General features: G+C 45.5%; 1 protein-coding gene across 1 annotated transcript in view; it reads left to right on the forward strand.

The window, feature by feature from the left end:
• The window catches only part of NUP98 (nucleoporin 98 and 96 precursor), a 67,981-nt gene that overhangs the window by 16,703 nt on the left and 37,823 nt on the right, over positions 1-13,455 (forward strand). The window contains exons 6-13 of the mRNA XM_066619439.1: positions 1,014-1,153; positions 3,472-3,579; positions 4,796-4,979; positions 5,638-5,798; positions 6,972-7,109; positions 8,179-8,263; positions 10,369-10,461; positions 11,140-11,280. Of these exons, the coding sequence (XP_066475536.1) occupies positions 1,014-1,153; positions 3,472-3,579; positions 4,796-4,979; positions 5,638-5,798; positions 6,972-7,109; positions 8,179-8,263; positions 10,369-10,461; positions 11,140-11,280 (1,050 nt within the window). The remainder of the gene's footprint in view (positions 1-1,013; positions 1,154-3,471; positions 3,580-4,795; positions 4,980-5,637; positions 5,799-6,971; positions 7,110-8,178; positions 8,264-10,368; positions 10,462-11,139; positions 11,281-13,455) is intronic.

The following is a 13,455-nucleotide window of genomic DNA, read 5'->3' on the forward strand; positions in this document are numbered from 1 at the left end:
AATGTGCGGGGGGGAGGGGGGTAGGATGGGTTAGAACAAGCTTACAATATGAATGATGATGCTGCAGGAAGAAGGCCTTCAGTGCTCTAGAAGTGACTGCAACTCTTCTTACAGGATGAAGTTCACAGTCATGGCTGCCCTCCAAGTCTGCCACCCTCAGATGTGTGGGCAGGTGGGATTGCTGCCTCCACTCTGCCCAGGCCTTCTGAGGGAAGGCCTTATCTTGCTGTTCTGAGGGTGGGCCCTATGGTTCAGTCTCTGTGGAGCCATCAACTGTAGTCAGGCAACCAGAACTCTGCTGTGCTTCTTGATGCAGGAAACTCAAGGGAGTGCTCTGGTGGCTAATTTTAAAAAAGCTATGTGCCACCTCTCAATTAGGTATCTGGCAGTACCTTTTAAAGAGCACACTGTAATGCCTGTAGGGAATTCAGCAATGAGATGCTGCAATTCCTGGCTGTCCTCCAGCTAGCCTTGAAGTACCAGAAGTAGTGCCTTGGAAGGATTTTAATAGTTGGGTAGGTTCCTGTGGGAGCAGGTGGTCCCTCAGGTGTCCTGGTCTGAGACTCTCTTAGGCAGCTGTCTTGAACATGGTACAGCCATGCTGGGTTGTGAACCCAACCCTGCTTGTTGTCTCTTAATTGCTGCAAAAGGCAGCACCTCACTGGAAGGGCCATCTCTCTTTTGCATGCAAGGGGCTCCATGTTCAGTCACTGGTAACATCTCCTGAGAGGGAGGGGAAAGAGAGATCCTCAGTTGAGACCCTGGAGATCTGCTGCCAGTCAGTGGAGATAAATCTGACCTTGACGGATAGAAGGTTGACTCGACTGGTGAAAAACTGCTATGTGCTTAACATAGCACATAACTATTGGTTTGTTAATTGAAATGTTATGGCTTCCAAGCTATTTCCTGCCAGTGTATTGTAGTTTGAACAATTCCAGAGGATTCCCGGTCTTTGCCTCAGACTCTTTCTCTGCTTCCAACCATTTAGGATCTGGTTCTTTTTCTCTTTTCAGATTTCGGGACAAGTACAAGCAGTGGTGGCCTGTTTGGGACCACAAACACAACATCCAACCCATTTGGGGGTACGTCTGGCTCTCTGTTTGGAACAACTAGTTTTACCACTGTTCCAACTGGTACTACCATTAAATTCAATGTAAGTACATAATATTTATTTTTGAAGACTAGTTCCAGCCCTTGCACTGAACTGTTCTGTTCATTACGCTTTAATCTTGATAGGTTTAGGAATGCAATAAAGCAGCAGCGGGACCCACTTTTTAGAATGAGAATCTGTCAGGACTCACTGGAAGTGATGTCATGACTGGAAGTGACATCATCAAGCAGGAAAATTTTGAACAATCCTAGGTTGCAATCCTACCCATACTTACCCAGGAGTAAGCCCCGTTAACTATCATTGTTAAAAGAATATACATTTAAAATTACAGGTCTGTAACATTTTCCCAAATGCAGTCACATACCACGGTAGCATCAAGTCTCATATATTAAAAATAAAATATTGAACTGAATTGGGACCCACCTGAAATTGGCTTGCGACCTACCTAGTGGGTCCCAACCCACAGTTTGAGAAACACTGCAATAAAGGATACATGGGTTTTACCCTTTGGTAAAAGTGTTGTACTGCAAGCATGACTGGAGGATCTTGGCCCAAAATATTACTCTCATTGGGGTTTGTTAACTTCTCTGAATTGTGGCTTATAAATGTGTGACAGTTTTGAGTAAATGCTTGTATAGTTTGAGAGTTGAACTTCACTGATAAACAAAGATCTAAAGCATTTCAGGAAATTGTCACAATAAGAAACTTGAGTTCTTATTACACTAACTAGAACAATTGATACCAAATTCAGGTTTATTTTGATACTACTTTAATCTCAAATGCAGGAGTATGAGAAGTGCTTAGTACCACTTGTTGTTCTAATTCTTCTTATTCAAGATTTGTGTTGATTTGGATCCAGAAGTGTATGTGCTCATAAGCAGAGCAAGAAATTGAGATGTTTACTTGTGAATAGCACAGTTTGACCAATGAGTTGGGACTTGGCTTCTGCATGATCGCTACCTGAATTAGTTGTTGACCCAATGTGTGGCAGCAGTGAACAGGGCTAATTCCATGCTTGGGATCGTTAGGAAAGGCATTGAGAAGAAGACAGCTAATATGGTAATGCCATTGTACAAATCGATGGTAAGGCCACACCTGGAGTATTGCGTCCAGATCTGGTCACCACATCTCAAAAAGGATATAGTGGAGATGGAAAAGGTGCGAAAGAGAGCAACCAAAATGATTACTGGGCTGGGGCACCTTCCTTATGAGGAAAGGCTATGGCGTTTGGGCCTCTTCAGCCTAGAAAAGGGGGACATGATTGAGACATACAAAACTATGCAGGGGATGGACAGAGTGGATAGAGAGATGCTCTTTTCCCTCTCACAAAACACCAGAACCAGGGGACATCCACGAAAGTTGAGTTTTGGGAGAGTTAGGACAGACAGAAGAAAATATTTCTTTACCCGGTGTGTAATTAGTTTGTGGAACTCCTTGCCACAGGAAGTAGTGATGGCATCTTACCTAGATGGCTTTAAGAGGGGATTGGACAAATTTCTGGAGGAGAAGTTCATTACGGGTTACAAGTCATAGTAGGTATGTGCAGGTTCTTGGTTTTAGAGGCAGGCTGCCTCTGATTGCCAGATGCAGGGGAAGACACCAGGATGCAGGTTGTATCTGTTGTTTAGTGTGCTCCCTGGGGCATTTGGTAGGCCACTGTGAGATACAGGAAGCTGGACTAGATGGGCCTTTGGCCTGATCCAGCAGGGCTGTTATGTTCTTAAGTTGTTTACGTGCAGAGCAGGTGCATGAGGCATTCTCAAGGGAAATCTTTTTAGTGCATGGACCCCTTTAAGGGGCCAGTGGAAGACCTGATCTTGAGGGTTCTGTATCAGTTGGAGTAAAAAATGCAGAGATGTGGCAACGGCAAGAGCTACTTTGGTTGCATGCCACAATGAGGATGGGGATCTCTCCTGCTCAGGCACTTTTGAGAGAAAAATGAGGTGCAGTGGGCACAGACTGAGAAAGTTGCCTTCCAGTTAGGGAGGGGCCTTCACAGTGCAGCCAGCCTAGAGTGAGAGCAGAGGCAGCATGTCACTTAGCACCAAGAAGGTTGGAAAGCGTTTGCGCCCTCAGCAGAGCCAGGCAAGTAAAGTACTGTGGCTTCTCTTTGTGTCCTTATCCTTCTCCTCCCTGGAACTCTGGCAGGAATCTAAACCTGGATTTTTCACATCCAGGCTCAGTGCTCTACCTGCTGCTCCATGCTGACTTTTTAAAAATGTTTGCCACTAAGCAGCAGGTCAGGTGTTCACAGTAGCTGCTCCATTTGTGTGATTGATGACTGATCTTGCAAAAATTTTATCTAGCACCTGTGAAGTGGGACTCAAGCTTTTGGAGTCTTGACTAGTTTTCTCTTGCAGCCACCAACTGGCACTGACACAATGGTGAAATCTGGCGTCAGCACAAACATCAACACGAAACATCAGTGTATTACTGCTATGAAAGAATATGAGAGCAAATCATTGGAGGTCAGTCTATTGAATGCATCTGTGTTTGTCTACTTGTCATCAACCCATGGTCCAGACCCTGGGATGCTTTACTCTGCATCCATGAGGAGAGAGAGAGCCTTTCTTTTCAGGGGAAAGACTTGGCCAGACTAGGTAGAATGAACCAATTTGTAGTGGATGCTATAATGGATAGAAAAAACTGTGTGCTATTCTCCTTTTTCTAATCAGAAGTGTGATTACTAAGGACTATCCCAGCCTCTGTGTGTACCTCTCTTCCATTTTAGAGTTCTTGCACATCTTATGGTACAATCTTGTACATGTCTGCTCAAAAGTAAGTCCTAGGAGCTACTCCCAAATACACATGTATAGGATTTGTGCCATAGGATTTGTTGCCCCTCTTGGATGCAATTAGCCTTTTGCCCATGCAGGGAGTGGGGTTGAGTCAATTCCTTGAACATGCAGCTCCTGGCTGAAAGCTGCCAAAGCTTAGAGCATACAACCTCTTTGCCTGTCCTCATGCTACTTTTCGGGTAGGGAGGTTTCTGCATTTCAAAAAGTTAAAATGGAACTGAGACACGGGGTAAGATGCACATGTGCTTTCACCTCTGGCTCCGCACCAGGATTGGGCTTGCACAGTGGATTGCATCATGTCTCAGTTGTCAAAGGAAAGACTGGTGCTTCAGTTTCTGAGACTCTGCTAATGCCTGCTTTGATGAAGGTGATGGCAAAACCGCTTTTTTCTGTGCTTTGAGAGCAGAGCTGCGCGTGCTGCTGCGTCCAATGCTTGCTTTATCCCAGTGTTTGTCAACCAGTGGCACGGGTACCACCAGTAGTACTCGAGATGGTATCTGGTGGTACTCATGGGACCTCTGGACACCTGCTGCCCAGCACCGATGCCAGGAATGCAATACAACAAGCAGCAGTAGGAAGCTTGGCAGGCAGAGCTACAAAGCATACTTTTCTGCACTTGAAAAGGCCCTCCTTTCCACCCTGAATCTCCATTGGTGTTTGTCGTGTTGCATCTGGTCTTCTATTCCAGAAGTAACTGGCAATGATGTCATTGCCGCGTTCGATGGTCCTTCGAATAGGTGGACCATGTGAAGTGGTAAGGCAGAGGACAAGCATTGAGAAACACTGCTTTTTCATTTTGGGCTGCAGGGCTATGGTGGGGTGGGGAGAGAGGAAACAGCAGCATCCCGCAGGGTATTACTGTGCCTGAAAGATGTTCCTCACTTAGGAGCTTCGTCTGGAAGACTATCAAGCCAACAGGAAAGGTCCCTCCAACCCAGTCGGAGCTGGAGCCACTCCAGGGCTCTTTGGATCATCCAGTGCTACATCCAGCGCAGCCACAGGGCTCTTCGGTTCCTCCACCACCAATACAGGCTTCTCATATGGACAGAATAAAACAGGCTTTGGAACCAGTAAGTGTCAGAGCGTGTGTGTGGCTCATGCGGGATGCACCTGCTTTGGCTGCTGGATTTACCAAGTTTACGCAGATTTATACAGAACCTTGTGCCATCGCCACGGAATCTTATCTGATCAGAGCAGTTTCCCTTATTGGACAAAAAGGCTGCTTGTTGCAAGCATCATGTCTTTGGGGCTACGGGCTGTGAACATGGGAGTAGGGGGGGGGGGCAGCACTATCTTTCAGAGCAGAGAGAGGGAGGCCAAGAAAGTCAGTGAAGATGTTACAAATCTCAGAAAGAAGTGGAGTTGTCAGTTTTACAAGGATAGTACTTGGCCAGCATGGAAGGGCCTTAGCTTGATTTGATACCTTGTGCAACGAGCAGGTGTCATTCCCTGCTGGTGGAGTGACACCTCTGTAGCAATCAGCTCCTTTGCTGGCCGTTATGCTTGGAACTTGTGGTCCTTCTCAGCTTTTCAGTGGAGCCTTGGCCTGATTCCTCCAGTCTCATCCCCAGTTGAAACAGCATCTGCTCGTGTTGCTCTTTCCCTTTCTGGCCTCCCTGCCGTTGCTTTTCAGGGGGCATCTCTTTCCTCTGAAGCCCTGTAAAGCACCTTACACAGGGATATCGCTTGGTAAAGATGTAGCAGTGTGCTCCAACTTTTCTGTTCCAGGTACAACAGGCTTTGGGTCGGGAACAGGAGGCCTCTTTGGTCAGGCTCAGCAAACCACCAGCCTCTTCAACAAGCCGTTTGGACAGGCCACAACCGCCCAGAATACTGGTTTTTCATTTGGGAACACCAGCACCCTTGGGCAACCCAACACAAACACAATGGTAGGATAATAAGGACTGTAACAATCTTGAAGGAAGTCCCTAACTCCTGGTGACTGAATGCGTTAAACCTGCCACTCCTTCCTTAGAACCCTTCAGGAAAATTCTCTTTCCTTGTTCAGTCTGACCTGTTCATATCTTGTGGCCTCGTCATCTCCAGAGACTGTGCCAGGTTTGTAATTGGCACAACGTGTTGCCTCAGCACCCTCTAATGTATCTCATGAACACTTGTTTGGAGGGCTTGAAAGGGTCGTTTCAGGCAGAAGAGAGTAGCTTACACAGTCAGAGTTGATCATTCACAATTAAAACTGGGAGAGAATGCCACCTGCTTGGTGAGCAGAGCATGCTGTGTGCCAGGCATGGAGTGAGGCAGGAGAGTTTGAATCTCCCCTTGCAACTCTGCCTTGATTACTGTGTGCACCCCAGGGGGTTCACTCTGCCTTTTCATTGGGCAGCTATTAAGAACATTAAGCTATTAAGAACATTAGAACTTGTTCTGCTGTAAAAAATAATACTGAACAGTGTTCTGTCTCTCCTTCCCTGTGTTGCCCAGTTTCTTTACTTAGTTCATGTGGAAATGTCTGTATGTAGTAGACTGTATCTGCTGAGAAATGAAGGTGGGCTGGGTATTCAGCTCATCCAGACAGTGAGTGTGTGGCCCTTAATGCTTGTGTTCAGGAATTGCATCAGAGAAGCCCAACATGAAAAGGAGCTTACTTGGTTGGATGGGAGGATTCCCATCCCCTTAATATTCAAGGGTATGATGGGGAACCTGGGTAAGGAATGTGCTGCTCAGCTGAAGAGGTTAGCAGTCCCTATAGGCTTGGGGTGATGACTCTCTTGTTCTGTGATTCTCCAGTGAGGTTCCCTTTGTTTTTCTTTGTCCTGGACATGGCGGCAGCCTGCAGATCACTAGTCAGAAGGCAGCGGGGAATGCGCAGGCTCAAGCTTCCTTGGCATTTTCTGCCATTCAGTGAAGTTGGGTCCTCTGCTTGGCTGTTCCAGCATTCAGCTGAATGAAACTAGCCTTGATGGACCTTGGTGTCTGCAGTGGCTACTAGCAGAGCAGGCATTTCACTTTCCCAATAGGAAGGGGTGGTTTTTGTACCCAGAACTGCTGCTTAGTTTTCTAAAGAGGGTGTGCTGGTTTTCTCAACCATCCGCTAATGTTTACAGGGTTTGTTTGGAGCAACACAGCCCTCACAAACTGCCGGCCTTTTCGGAACAGCTGCTAATACCAACACTGGTACTGCATTTGGAACTGGGACAGGTCTCTTTGGACAGGCCAATACAGGATTTGGTGTCGGTGGCTCGGTATGTTTCTTTAGAAGTAGTAGGTTAGATCTTAGTGATGCAAACATGTCTTGTTTCTCTTGACTTTTCAGATGTGTGATAAGCCTGTCTGTACAAAAGTGAGTCTCTCTGAGGGCTTTTCTTATGATACTAATTGGAATATTAGTAGGCTAATGTACCAAGGATGTACCAAGAAGTCTTGCTTTAAAAAAAAACTGCAACTGTATGTTGATAGGTATCTAAATGCTTGTAATATCAAATTGATTCACTGACAATGCACAGAACACCAGATCTTGTGATCATTCCTGTCAAGACTTAAACACCTGACATTAGGCTGGTCATTATCAGAGCAGTTGCAGCAAGGACTATGCAAATCCCTAAGGACCTCAGATATAAACTGCAGACTAAAGCAAGTAACTTGTTTAAGTACTTGGTTATGTTCTAGGTACTCTGACAGGAACGCAGTGTTAATAGCGTTGTGTTGGTGATTTGTGTTGCCAACATTCTCTGTTATGTTTATCAGTGAAATGGACACATTTGATCCAAGTGTACTACTGGGAAGATGATCCCAAGAAGAATGGGAAATTACCCCTCCCAGAATGTATTGCACAAAGCTCCCCTTTTCCTTGTTCATTAGCACCATCATTATGGCCCCCCCCCCCCACGTAAGTACTTCCTGGAGAATAAGTGTCTGTTCATAACATTTGAGACCATACTCCAACTGTGGTGCTTGAACAGGCACAATTCCCTGTTGCAACAGGCACCCATGACAGAAGGCCAGCTTTCCATTACCTGTCCTGGTTTCTCCCATTTAGGTCACTAAATTTAGGTCCACATTTAGGAGGGTGGAATAACGTTGGGGGGTTACAAGGAAGATACCTGGTATTCCATGTCAGGGAGGCAAACAGCTATATTGTATCAATGTAGCCGTAGTGCAGCAGGCAGTACTCAAGCATCATGAGTCACAGCCGTGTGCTCTTTCCAGGTGTTAGTGGTTAAATGAGAAAATGCACTTTTCAATTTGTAACTGTTCACATGTAAAATTCTCCTAAAAAGGTTCATCAAGATGAATAATTTCTTTTCCTTTCAGTCCCTGTTTAGCAACAAACCTGCTGGATTTGGAACCACTACAACGAGTGCGCCCTCTTTTGGGACAACTACAGGTGGACTTTTTGGTAACAAACCACATAAACACTTTTTGATGACATTTCTAAAGGGACTTAAAAGCTATTGCATTGAATCTATCATACAACTGACTGTCAGATAAATTACTCTAAATGTATGTTTTAAGCCACACTACATAGGGAGAATTGAGGATTCTCAGCAGTGAAGTTGCTGGCCTTCATGCAGGAATTTCATGTTGAGTGTCCTCTTCCATATAAATTATTTTATATAATTTAAAGAATGTTTTTAATAATTTATATAATTATGCATAATGTTGAAAAAATGAATATAGAGTGGTCCTCTCTTAACTCTAGAACTAGGGGTCATATAATTCGATTCATTGGTGAAAGAATTAGGTCTCACAGAAGGAAGTATTACTTCACATAGTGCACTAAGTAATCTGGAATTTGCAGTCATGAGACATCATGTGAACCATTGGCTTAGATTTCTTTGAAAAGGGATTGGAGAAGTTCATGTGGGCTAAATCTGTCCAGTGTCTACTAGTCATGATGGCTGCATTCTGCCTTCAGGTTTTGAGCAGCATACAGAGTGGTAATGTGCAAAAATGGAAAGGTCTAGGAAAATGTCCAACAGTACTATCAGGGTCCGGGGGGGGGGGGAGGGGGAACAAGACCCCTTAATAACTATCCCACTGCCACCAGCCCAAGAACCAGGATTGGATTCCCTGGGCTAAATCCCTTTTCCTTATTACATGTACTAATTAATGGCTTCTCTTTAATTCCCCTCTTTTACTCTCTATAAGCGAAGACAATAATGGTTCCCAGATACCTCAATGGGACGCATACAAAATGAATTTAAAAAACACAGATTTTATTAAGATCCATTAATTGTTACAGCTAACAAAAGGGGCCTACTGCAGAATCCAGACGCGGTTGGCTGAAGGTACAATATTTATAGGAGGCTCCCAAACCTACAGGACTCTCCTAAGGCAGAACCCTTTTGTGAACCTGCTGAAAACAACTAGAAAGAAAAGATAAACATCTAACAATATCTAACTCTTCTGCTGACTAGTCAGAATTAATTTAGCTTCTCTCATTTACTCACACCACCAGAGTGAGGCTAACTCTCCCTTAGGTCTCATCCACAACAAAGTTCACTTCTCTAAAGGCTTTTATTCTCTTCTCTAATGAACCCAACCATTCTCACCTGAATCTTTTGCACCCAAGGAGTCCCAGCTACTGTAATACCAATGTAAGAACCCACATGAAACAACAGTTTCATGACAAGTATGCTATAGCTTAAAAGATTAAACTGGGAGAAAGAACCAGATTTTTATTATATTTTGGGGGGCAGTGTAGAGAGAGAAAGAAGATGGTCCTGCACAGTTGGCCACGGTGCCTTAGCAGCCTACTCCTGATTTTGGAGCCCCTGCCCCTAGATAATGGGAGAAGAGGTTACTGAGTTAGGGCACAATCCTAACCAGCAGTTATGCCAGTATGGGTGGCCCTTGAGGGTTGCAAACGTGCCATAAAGCATGTTTGCACCTCCTTAGGCGGGAGCTGCATGCGCTGCCGTGCAGACAGAGGCAGAAGCCTCCGCCGTGGCTCCCGCGTGGCCGCTTGTGTCGGCACAAGCACGCTGACATAAGCAGCAAAGGTGGGCGGGGGGAGGGGGCGTTACTGGGCGGGGGGAGGGCGGGTGTGTGGCAGCCGGGGGCAGGGCTGGGAGCCGGCAGTTATGCTGGATCCCAACCCCGTCCCCGGGGCGAGCAGAGCGACTTCACCTCCGGAGGTGGCGCAGGTCCGAGGAGACCCATAGGGGCGCGGCCCTTACCAACGGGTAAGGGGAAGAGCTTACCCTTACCCATGGCTGAGCCGCTGCTCGCTGCAATTCCGTGTTGGATGCAGCGCAAGCCTCCTGGCTTGCCTGCTTCAGCGCGGATTAGGATTGCGCCATTACTCATTTGGCAGCACACTGTTTTCCAGAAAAGCCTTTGCGCTTAGAAACAGTTTGTAGGGAACAACAGATCCAGTAGATTGCTTATGTTGTGTAGCAAACTGACGGTGTGTAGTGCTTGTGAGTCAGACAGTTCCAGAGAAGGAATGGCTGGATATTAGCATGCCTAAAGAGTGCACTGATTATTCTGTTCTTGTAGGTTTTGGTGCAAACACTACTGGGAATAGCTTATTTGGAAACAAGCCTGCAACTGGGGCTCTGGGAACTGGCCTGGGAACAGGATTTGGAACAGGTAAAGAATGAGAAGGTGTTGGCATTGGACAGATTATCTGCTTACTTCTAATAGACTGTGACCAGCATTCTAGATGCCACAGTTAGGATTCCCTAAATATATCAAGTCCAAATGTTCTCCCATAAGGGAGAAAAATATAGTGCGCTTTCAAATGAAACATTCCATAATTTATTTTAGTTGGAGTAGCTACACTTTTTTCTCATGGATTTCTTGGCACTAAATACACTGGAGTCCTCACTAGGATGTTACTACTCAAGCTTTCCGATCTGCCTGCTGTATTTAAGTGATCAGCAGTTCACGATTTAGGAGAGTGGTCCTCTTTCCATCCTGCCTCCTCAGCCCTTCCTTTTATAAGAGAGAATGGTGCTGGAGCCTCTTGTTAGCAGGCACACTTAGTAGTTAACTCTGTTGCTGAGATCATGGACATGTTTAATAATGTGCTTTCTTTTAAGAACTTGCTCTTAAAATACATCTGGGTACTTTTCCATGTGCAAAGCAAGAATTGGCCAATAGGAGCTCCAAGGGTGATGGAAAACGGGGGGAGATTTTCCTGTGGAGCACCAAGAATGATGATCTCCCTGTCTGAGCTGTCTTGAGAAGCCATGAATACATTTGTTGTCTCTGCTTTTCACAAACTATTCTCTCTCTCCCTCCCCCCTTTCTCTCCTCTTCTTGTAGCCCTTAGTGCAGGGCAGACTTCATTATTTGGGAGCACCCAGCCTAAACTAGGGGGCACACTGGGGACAGGAGCATTTGGTGCCCCTGGATTTAACACATCAACAGCTACTCTAGGCTTTGGAGCTCCCCAGCCTGCTGTGGGTAAGTGCATAGTTCTCAGATCCTCTGAGTGACAGGGACAATGAAACGAACCCTTAGAAGGTTCACAAAATCATGCTATGGGACTTTCATTATGGGACTCAACTCTGAGCATGGGAGAAACCAAGTGTTTGGCAGGCAAGAGAAGTAACACACACTTGTTTGTGAAGATCCAGGATTCAAGCTAGACCTCTGCCTAATAGTCAATGTAGAGTGGGCCATTGGGGATATTTCTGTATAAGGCAGCACCTTAAATAAGCAAAGGGAAGCTTCAAGTGGGGTTGCCTTAGGATGCCCTTTAAGGATTTAGCCAAAGCTCAAGGGAGATGGTTTTGTTTCAGAGTGACGGTTATGCTTTTGGCTAGATAGATGAAATTGCAAGCACACGCTCTGTTTGTAACTCATTGAATTAGGCAAGTTGTCCCTGTGATTTTGTATCATTGTCATTCTAGAGCACTTGCAGCTGCCCTTGTAATTGGGGATGGTTGTCATTTCCCCAATTTGTGTGTTAATTTGGTTAGTAGAGGTCAGGCTTCATCCTGATAAGAACATAAGAACAGCCCCACTGGATCAGGCCATAGGGCCATCTAGTCCAGCTTCCTGTATCTCACAGCGGCCCACCAAATGCCCCAGGGAGCACACCACATAACAAGAGACCTGCATCCTGGTGCCCTCCCTTGCATCTGACATAGCCGATTTCTAAAATCAGGAGATTGCACATACACAGTATTGAGACTGCTCTGTGAAATTCAGCTCAAGTCTCTCACAGGGTAGAAGTATTGCAAACTGTTTTGATGCAGGTGAATGCGACAGGAAGTGGTTGACAGACACTGTGATCAGTCTCTTGATCAGTGCTGGAAAAACTGGGGCTAGAGGGAGCTACTGTTGCTTCTGATTGGTATGACAAAAGGTTCTGAATGCAGCCAATTCGACATTAGTCCATTGCAGACCATGTCATCTGCTGGGCTCCAGTGCATGTTGAGATGCAGTCTGTATTCCAGAAGCCAGGAGGGAGCTCTCTGCTGCTACTGCTATAATACAAGGAGAGAATGATACAGGGATTTTATCTAGAATACTGCACTGTCCCTTTCGCCCTTTCAGGAGCTCAACAGGGCATCTTACAAGAGGGAAAAAACAACACTTGAAAACGACCAGTCATCCAAAGCAGCCAATAAAGCTGCTAAGTTATGGGAGGAGTTGGGTGTTGACAACATTTCTGCCCAGATAAGAGACCAGCCAGTCATCCTTGTGTAGAGATTTCTGAGGAAAATGACTGTATTAAATAACTCTTGAAAAGAGGATCTCACTGTGGTTCAGTTCTGTCTTAATCTTGTAGAATTTGGGAGCAGGGATTGTATACCTTTGTGATAAGAAAGAAAACATGAAGTGCTTTTGGTACTATGTCTCTAGCCAGCAGACTGATGTGGTGATGTGAGATCTGAAATCTAAAGGTTGACTTCAGAAATTTGTAGTCCGAGGACTAGCTGGTTGCTGTTTTGTAACTTAAAGAAACCTTTTAAAAATGACCAAAAATATTGTTGCAGGAATCAAAGTGAGGATCTTCTGTTTTTGTAGGAAAAAGGTTTAAATAAGGGGCAGTGCCCACTATCATGGACAGCTTTAGATGAGGAAGTGGGTGGCTTTCCAAATCAACTTGGTTGCCAAGAGCAAGACCATTGTGTCTCTTGGAAGTGAGTTAATCATCTTGGAAGTTCCTGGGCTGTGCAGGTGGAGATGAGCCCCACCATGTTCATCCTGTTCACCAGAGTGCAGTCAAGAATCTCTGTTGGTTGGTCAGTTGATGTTGCCACCAACACAGAAGTTCAGAAGACTCTTTTGTTGTCCGTGCATGCAGTGGTACTGACTTACAGTGGCACTCAGCAGGGGAGGAAGTGACTCCCAATTTCAGCTGTCTTGCTCAGAGTGCTCTGTTCTTCCATTATCACCCAGTGGTCTGGTCTCTGTCTGATAGAAATCAGTAGTACAGCCTCGTACTCTACATATCTGAATTTAAAAATGAAGACAAAATAGGGTTCTTTCAAACAGATTCAATGGGTATGGTAAAACTGGTTGTGCAGCCGCTCAGCATTATTGTGATTGTTGGTAGTTGTGTTGGGCACAGTACAGAACATGGAGACAACTGCCCACCAGGCCTATATGTGGTTGATGGTTTGGCGT

Source organism: Tiliqua scincoides, chromosome 3 (genome assembly GCF_035046505.1).
Source record: "Tiliqua scincoides isolate rTilSci1 chromosome 3, rTilSci1.hap2, whole genome shotgun sequence".
Taxonomy (NCBI): Eukaryota; Metazoa; Chordata; class Lepidosauria; order Squamata; family Scincidae; genus Tiliqua; species Tiliqua scincoides.